This window comes from Pristiophorus japonicus, chromosome 9 (assembly GCF_044704955.1).
Source record: "Pristiophorus japonicus isolate sPriJap1 chromosome 9, sPriJap1.hap1, whole genome shotgun sequence".
NCBI lineage: Eukaryota > Metazoa > Chordata > Chondrichthyes > Pristiophoridae > Pristiophorus > Pristiophorus japonicus.
Genome location: NC_091985.1, coordinates 215,920,998 through 215,930,096, shown reverse-complemented (window position 1 = coordinate 215,930,096; position 9,099 = coordinate 215,920,998). Strand labels below are relative to the sequence as shown.

The following is a 9,099-nucleotide window of genomic DNA, read 5'->3' as shown; positions in this document are numbered from 1 at the left end:
ATGTGTTCGGGAGGGAGTTGGATGTGGTCCTTGCGGCTGAGGGGGGGCGGGGGTGGGGGAGTGGAGGTGCTGGAGTGGGTAATCAGCTGTGATCTTGTTGAATGGCGGTGCAGGCTCGAAGGGCCGAATGGCCTATTCTACTCCTGCACATATTTTCTGTTTCTATGTCTTGAGACGTTCGGTGGTCGTGAAAGGCGCTATATAAATCCAAACCTTTATTTCCATTAATTAAACAGCCGAAACCATTTCCCAACCCAACTGTCCGCACTCCGATCCCCAGGTCGCTGCTCTCTCTGTGAACCGGTGGGTGGCTCTTAGAAGAGCCTTTGTGTTGTGATTGGGGGAAAAGGGTCGAGTTATTCAGCCGCCGAATCCATAGAGAGTGCGGCCCTGCCTTTTCAGAGCGTACACCACATCCATGGCAGTGACCGTCTTGCGTTTGGCGTGCTCAGTGTAGGTGACTGCATCCCTGATCACATTCTCCAGGAAAACTTTCAGCACCCCGCGGGTCTCCTCGTAGATCAGGCCCGAGATCCGCTTGACACCGCCACGGCGAGCCAGGCGGCGAATGGCTGGTTTGGTGATGCCCTGGATGTTATCACGGAGCACTTTACGGTGCCGCTTGGCTCCGCCTTTACCCAATCCTTTGCCTCCTTTCCCTCGACCAGACATGATAACGACTCTTCACTCAAACAGCTGCTGAATGAGAAGTGAACTGCTGCCGGCTCCTTTTTATCGAGCCGGAGCCGACCTGACTGAGAAAGCGCAGTGTGGGAGAGGCGGGAAGGGGAGGAGACAGTCAAGATTGACAGACAGAGCAGTGAGCGGCCTCTGATCTTCCAGCTCCGCCTCCAGCTTTCTGCAGCCGCCAATTTCAAACCGTTTTCCGACAATAGAACCGAAACAGACTCGGAATTTATATTCAAAGCTTCCAGGAACCAGAAGCTTTTAAATAAGGTCCCGTTACAATTAACAATCGCGAATATTCCCGCCTATATACAGCCCTTTCCCTGTCAATCTCAGACCTTGTTCCATCTCCCCACATTTTCTCTCACAGACGGGTTCAACAGTTTACAAACACCTTATTCCAGCTGATTTGGAGAATGTGGTGTTTGGGGTTTGAGTTGTGAGGCGGGGCCCCGGGACAGGGATCATTTGATTCGGGGATCAACTCTTTTCTGAGAGGCGTGGGTGGCTCTGAGAAGAGCCTTTGGGTTCAGATGCTTACAAGTTGCACTTTTTATTTACTTTTTGAGCGCTGCTTTCTTGGGTTTTGCTGATTTGGCCTTGGCCCTCGGTTTTTCCACCTTTTTGGCCACCTTCACCTTTGCGCCCGAGGCCTTCTTGGGGCTCTTGGGCTTCGCCGCTGCCGCCTTCTTCCCAGCCGCAGCTTTCGCTGTCTTTTTTACTGTTGGCGCCTTCTTGGTGTTCGTTTTCTTGGCCGGAGATTTCTTGGCTGCTGGTTTCTTGGCCGGAGATTTCTTGGCTGCTGGTTTCTTGGCCGGAGATTTCTTGGCTGCTGGTTTCTTGGCCGGAGATTTCTTGGCTGCTGGTTTCTTGGTCGGAGATTTCTTGGCTACTGGTTTTTTGCCTGGAGATTTCTTGGCTGCTGGTTTCTTCACGTTCCTTCCCACTTTCCCCTGGTTTTCCTTCTTAGCGACTCTGAAGGAGCCCGAGGCGCCCGTGCCCTTGGTCTGCACCAGGAAGCCATTTGTCACATTCCTCTTGATACTGAACCTGATCTGGGACCCGCGCTTGTCCACATCCACGCCTTTGGCCGCCAGAGCCTTCTTTATCGCGGACAGGGACATCCCCTTGCGATCGCCGCCATCGGCCACAACCTTGAGGATCTGTTCGCCCAACGTGGGACCGGCTGGCTTGGAGCGGGGAGCTGCCTTCTTCTTCTTGCTGGGAGCCTTGGTTTGAGCGGCGACGGCAGGAGGGGCCGTTTCGGCGGCTGCAGTGTCAGTCATGTCCGCGACTCTGTGGAAAATCTCTCTGACAGTCAGAGCTCGGTCAGAAATGAAACGGGAGGCGGCGGCACAGAGCAACTTAAAGGCAGCGAGCGGACGGGGCGGAGACATCCTGCTGTCAGCTCCCCGCCCCTCCAGCCTCTCTGTGTTTCTCTCTCCTCATTAACTGTCCGATTCCAATTCAACCCGGGCCCTCCAGATTCCCAGACTGGCCTCTTTCTGTCCCGAAGACCGGGATGTTTGTTGTCGAGAAAGCTTCCTCCGAATTGAAGGCAGCAATTTAGATTTAAACCCGTTTCATTGCTGCACTGATCGCGCTCTCTCACCCGATTGCGGACATTTTCTTCGTTTTTCGATTGAAATTTGAAATCACATCAAACTTAACGTTTAATTCCCACTTTAGACCTGAGCAGGGCAGCAGGGCGATCCTGTGACAGGGAAATCTTTGAATTTTACACAAGAGGGACTCTGGAATCCGGCGATGAGACGGACACACAAACACAGTGACGTTAGTCTCACCGGCCCGCCCCTTTAACACACTCTCGCTCACACAATGTTCACATCTGTACATTCACAGCACAAACTATCCCAGATTTACAGCTCCCAGCACAGGGTTACCTCTCCGCTCGGCCTGTGCTGCCGATTCTCGGGGTTAGTTGAAGTTTCCCAGCTCAGTCAGTGTTAAACACTCTGAGGTCGGCGCTCCTCAGTGTCTGTTCCCCAGATTCAGGGGCAGGAGCCAATCACAGCTGTGGCTGGCTTAACCCATATATGCTGTTAAGTTGTTACATTGTTTGTACGCAGAAATATGTTTGATTAACGTGAAAATAGAAATTATGAGTTCACCGCCCCTCCACCCTCTCTTTGTCTCTCTCTATCCTCCGAAAATGAGGGACATATCACAGTAACTGGTGAACTATCCATACCATGCTCACCACCCAGAGATGGCTATCAGAGGGAGCGACAGAGAGACAGACACAGAATCAGTCTTAAACTCCCTAACTGTGTCTCCATATTACGCTCAATAATAGTATCACACATTCATGTACAGCACCACCGAAAGAGAGGGAAACAGACACATTATTAGTCTTACACTTGGTATCAGTGTCTCCATATTACGCTCAGTAACAGTGCCACACCGTCATGTGTAGCAACAGAGAGAGAAACAGAAACAGTATCATAGAAACATAGAAAATAGGTGCAGGAGTAGGCCATTCGGCCCTTCAAGCCTGCACCACCATTCAATATGATCATAGCTGATCATGCAACTTCAGTACCCCATTCCTGCTTTCTCTCCATACCCCTTGATCCCTTTCATAGAAACATAGAAAATAGGTGCAGGAGTAGGCCATTCGGCCCTTCTAGCCTGCACCGCCATTCAATGAGTTCATGGTTGAACATGCAACTTCAGTACCCCATTCCTGCTTTCTCGCCATACCCCTTGATCCCCCTAGTAGTAAGGACTACATCTAACTCCTTTTTGAATATATTTAGTGAATTGGCCTCAACAACTTTCTGTGGTAGAGAATTCCACAGGTTCACCACTCTCTGGGTGAAGAAGTTTCTCCTCATCTCGGTCCTAAATGACTTACAACTTATCCTTAGACTGTGACCCCTAGTTCTGGATTTCCCCAACGTTGGGAACCTTCTTCCTGCATCTAACCTGTCTAAACCCATCAGAATTTTAAACGTTTCTATGAGGTCCCCTCTCATTCTTCTGAACTCCAGTGAATACAAGCCCAGTTGATCCAGTCTTTCTTGATAGGTCAGTCCCGCCATCCCGGGAATCAGTCTGGTGAACCTTCGCTGCACTCCCTCAATAGCAAAAATGTCCTTCCTCAGGTTAGGAGACCAAAACTGTACACAATACTCCAGGTGTGGCCTCACCAAGGCCCTGTACAACTGTAGCAACACCTCCCTGTCCCTGTACTCAAATCCCCTCGCTATGAAGGCCAACATGCCATTTGCTTTCTTAACCGCCTGCTGTTCCTGCATGCCAACCTTCAATGACTGGTGTACCATGACACCCAGGTCTCATTGCACCTCTCCTTTTCCTAATCTGTCACCATTCAGATAATGTCTCTCTGTTTTTACCACCAAAGTGGATAACCTCACATTTATCCACATTATACTTCATCTGCCATGCATTTGCCCACTCACCTAACCTATCCAAGTCGCTCTGCAGCCTCATAGCATCCTCCTCACAGCTCACACTGCCACCCAACTTAGTGTCATCCGCAAATTTGGAGATACTACATTTAATCCCCTCGTCCAAATCATTAATGTACAATGTAAATAGCTGGGGCCCCAGCACAGAACCCCACTAGTCACCGCCTGCCATTCTGAAAAGTACCCATTTACTCCTACTCTTTGCTTCCTGTCTATCAACCAGTTCTCAATCCATGTCAGCACACTACCCCCAATCCCATATGCTTTAACTTTGCACATTAATCTCTTGTGTGAGACCTTGTAGAAAGCCTTATGAAAGTCGAAATATACCACATCAACTGGTTCTCCCTTGTCCACTCTACTGGAAACATCCTCAAAAAATTCCAGAAGATTTGTCAAGCATGATTTCCCTTTCACAAATCCATGCTGACTTGGACCTATCATGTCACCTCTTTCCAGATGCGCTGCTATGACATCCTTAATAATTGATTCCATCATTTTACCCACTACCGATGTAAGGCTGACCGGTCTATAATTCCCTGTTTTCTCTCTCCCTCTTTTTTTAAAAAGTGGGGTTACATTGGCTACCCTCCACTCGATAGAAACTGATCCGGAATCAATGGAATGTTGGAAAATGACTGTCAATGCATCCGCTATTTCCAAGGCCACCTCCTTAAGTACTCTGGGATGCAGTCCATCAGGCCCTGGGGATTTATCGGCCTTCAATCCCATCAATTTCCCCAACACAATTTCCCGACTAATAAGGATTTCCCTCAGTTCCTCCTCCTTACTAGACCCTCTGACCCCTTTTATATCTGGAAGGTTGTTAGTGTCCTCCTTAGAGAATACTGAACCAAAGTACTTGTTCAATTGGTCTGCCATTTCTTTGTTCCCCGTTATGACTTCCCCTGATTCTGACTGCAGGGGACCTACGTTTGTCTTTACTAACCTTTTTCTCTTTACATATCTATAGAAACTTTTGCAATCCGTCTTAATGTTCCCTGCAAGCTTCTTCTCATACTCCATTTTCCCTGCCCTAATCAAACCCTTTATCCTCCTCTGCTGAGTTCTAAATTTCTCCCAGATTCCGGGTTTGCTGCTATTTCTGGCCAATTTGTATGCCACTTCCTTGGCTTTAATACTATTCCTGATTTCCCTTGATAGCCACGGTTGAGCCACCTTCCCTTTTTTATTTTTACGCCAGACAGGAATGTACAATTGTTGTAGTTCATCCATGCGGTCTCTAAATGTCTGCCATTGCCCATCCACAGGCAACCCCTTAAGTATCATTCGCCAATCTATCCTAGCCAATTCACACCTCATACCTTCAAAGTTACCCTTCTTTAAGTTCTGGACCATGGTCTCTGAATTAACTGTTTCATTCTCCATCCTAATGCAGAATTCCACCATATTATGGTCACTCTTCCCCAAGGGGCCTCGCACAACGAGATTGCTAATTAATCCTCTCTCATTACACAACACCCAGTCTAAGATGGCCTCCCCCCTAGTTGGTTCCTCGACATATTGGTCTAGAAAACCATCCCTTATGCACTCCAGGAAATCCTCCTCCACCGTATTGCTTCCAATTTGGTTAGCCCAATCTATGTGCATTTTAAAGTCACCCATTATAACTGCTGCACCCTTATTGCATGCACCCCTAATTTCCTGTTTGATGCCCTCCCCAACATCACTACAACTGTTTGGAGGTCTGTACACAACTCCCACTAACGTTTTTTGCCCTTTGGTGTTCTGCAGCTCTACCCATATAGATTCCACATCATCCAAGCTAATGTCCTTCCTAACTATTGCATTAATCTCCTCTTTAACCAGCAATGCTACCCCACCTCCTTTTCCTTTTATTCTATCCTTCCTGAATGTTGAGTACCCCTGGATGTTGAGTTCCCAGCCCTGATCATCCTGGAGCCATGTCTCCGTAATCCCAATCACATCATATTTGTTAACATCTATTTGCACAGTTAATTCATCCACCTTATTACGGATACTCCTTGCATTAAGACACAAAGCCTTCAGGCTTGTTTTTTTAACACCCTTTGTCCTTTTAGAATTTTGCTGTGCAGTGGCCCTTTTTGTTCTTTGCCTTGGGTTTCTCTGCCCTCCACGTGTACTAATCTCCTTTCTGTCTTTTGCTTTTGTCTCCTTTTTGTTTCCCTCTGTCTCCCTGCATTGGTTCCCATCCCCCTGCCATATTAGTTGAACTCCTCCCCAACAGCACTAGCAAACACTCCCCCTAGGACATTGGTTCCGGTCCTGCCCAGGTGCAGACCGTCCGGTTTGTACTGGTCCCACCTCCCCCAGAACCGGTTCCAATGCCCCAGGAATTTGAATCCCTCCCTGCTGCACCACTGCTCAAGCCACGTATTCATCTGCGCTAGCCTGCGATTCCTACTCTGACTAGCACGTGGCACTGGTAGCAATCCCGAGATTACTACTTTTGAGGTCCTACTTTTTAATTTAGCTCCTAGCTCCTTAAATTCGTTTTGTAGGACCTCATCCCTTTTTTTTACCTATGTCATTGGTACTAATGTGCACCACGACAACTGGCTGTTCTCCCTCCCTTTTTAGAATGTCCTGCATCCGCTCCGAGACATCCTTGACCCTTGCACCAGGGAGGCAACATACCATCCTGGAGTCTCGGTTGCGGCCGCAGAAACGTCTATCTATTCCCCTTACAATTGAATCCCCTATCACTATCGCTCTCCCACTCTTTTTCCTGTCCTCCTGTGCAACAGAGCCAGCCACAGTGCCATGAACTTGGCTGCTGCTGCCCTCCCCTGATGAGTCATCCCTCTCAACAGTACTCAAAGCAGTGTATCTGTTTTGCAGGGAGATGACCACAGGGGACCCCTGCACTACCTTCCTTGCACTGCTCTTCCTGCTGGTCTTCCATTCCCTATATGACTGTGGACCCTTCACCCGCGGTAAGACCAACTCGCTACACGTGCTACTCACGTCATTCTCAGCATCGTGGATGCTCCAGAGTGAATCCACCCTTAGCTCCAACTCCACAACGCGGTCCGTCAGGAGCTGGAGGCGGATACACTTCCCGCACACGTAGTCGTCAGGGACACTGGAGTCGTCCCTGAGTTCCCACATGGTACAGGAGGAGCATAACATGTGACCGAGCTGTCCTGCCATGACTTAACCCTTAGATAGGCAACAACAATGGTAAAGTTTACTCACTGTTTTTGAAGAGAAAAAAGAAAAACGAAAAACTACTCCCAATCACCAGCCAATCACTTACCCCCTTGGCTGTGATGTCACCTTTCTGTTTCTTTCTACTTCTTTTTTGCCTTCTCCCTATAGCTGCACCGGCACGCCTCTCCACGCACCTCTCGCGGACTCTGGGCCCCGGACTCCCTGCTGTGCCTTTTATAGGCCTCTCACCGAAGTCCCGACTGCCTCTCCATGCACCTCTCGCCGACGCTGGGCCCTGGACTCCCTGCTGTGCCTTTTATAGGCCTCATCAACGAACTCCCGACGCCTCTCCATGCACCTCTCACCGACGCTGGGCCCCGGACTCCCTGCTGTGCCTTTTATAGGCCTCACCAATGAACTCCCGACGCCTCTCCACATGCCTCTCACCGACTCTGGGCCCTGGACTCCCTGCTGTGCCTTTTATAGGCCTCTCACCGAAGTCCCGACTGTCTCTCCACGCACCTCTCGCCGACGCCATCAGGGCCATATCTAACTCCCTTTTGAATATATCTAACGAACTGGCCTCAACAACTTTCTGTGGTAGAAAATTCCACAGGTTAACAATTCTCTGAGTGAAGAAGTTTCTCCTCATCTCGGTCCTAAATGGCTTACCCCTTATCCTTAGACTGTGACCTCTGGTTCTGGACATCCCCAACATCGGGAACATTCTTCCTGCATCTAACCTGTCCAATCCCGTCATAATTTTATATGTTTCTATGAGATTCCCTCTCATTCTTCTAAATTCCAGAGAATATAAGTCTATTCTATCCAGTCTTTCTTCATATGTCAGTCCTGCCATCCCGGGAATCAGTCTGGTGAACCTTTGCTGCACTCTCTCAATAACAAGAATATCCTTCCTCAGATTAGAAGACCAAAACTGTACACAACATTCAAGGTGTGACCTCACCAAGGCCCTGTGCAACTGCAGTAAGACCTCCCTGCTCCTATTGTGTTGTACTCATAAGTGTTTCCACATCACGCGAAATAACAGAATCCCGCCTTCACAGACAGTACAAGAGAAAGGGGAAAGCGACAGAGAGAGAAAGAGTGGGCTGAGAGAGAGAGACAGGGGAGTGCGAGGCAGGACGGTGAGACACAGAAACGTGCACAGTATCAGTTCTAGACTGACCTGTGAGGTCCGGTTTTATCCTGAAAGATCCCATTGGAGGGACAGAAGATGCAGTCCCCTCTCTCACTGATATTGTACCACAGACAGACACATTATTAGTCCCACACTGCGGGACAGTGTCAGAGAGTGAGAGAAACAAGGTCCCACATTTAACCCTCGCTTGCCTGTTGTACTCTCTGTAATCTTGCAGCTCAGGGCCGTTCGGTATTACTCTCAGTGACCGAATGTTTCACTCTGATTAAATTAAACTGGGACAGTTTCTGTCAGATATTAACTCCTGCACAGTTCCAGCAAACACTCCTACTCTGCCGTCCCTCCGATGTTTCTGCAGGATAGCTTTGTGAGGACAGGCTCACGAAGAGAAAAAAACCCTGCACGGAATGATCCCAAATTGAGCATCTCAAAGGGGCAAGGACCCCAGCTTTAAACATTCTCTGTCCTTGCCCCCCAGGCCCAGTTCCTTAGCTCAGATTCTGATAAAAGTAAATCGAGAAAAGTGCACTTTGCTTTTTGAAGGCTGAATTATTGCAGAGCTGCGCATGCGCGATTAAGCCCCGAACCTTGAGTCGATTTCCAGTGAGCAGAAGAGCGCATGCGCCTTCCCCTCCCCCA

At 49.0% G+C, this 9,099-nt stretch overlaps 1 protein-coding gene across 1 annotated transcript; it reads right to left on the bottom strand.

Moving 5' to 3' along the window:
- Nucleotides 1-360: 360 nt before the first annotated feature.
- On the bottom strand, nt 361-672 carry LOC139273667 (histone H4). The gene has a single exon (XM_070890705.1). It carries the CDS (start codon nt 670-672, stop codon nt 361-363), a length of 312 nt encoding a protein of 103 aa, XP_070746806.1.
- Between the last annotated feature and the right edge of the window lie 8,427 nt (nt 673-9,099).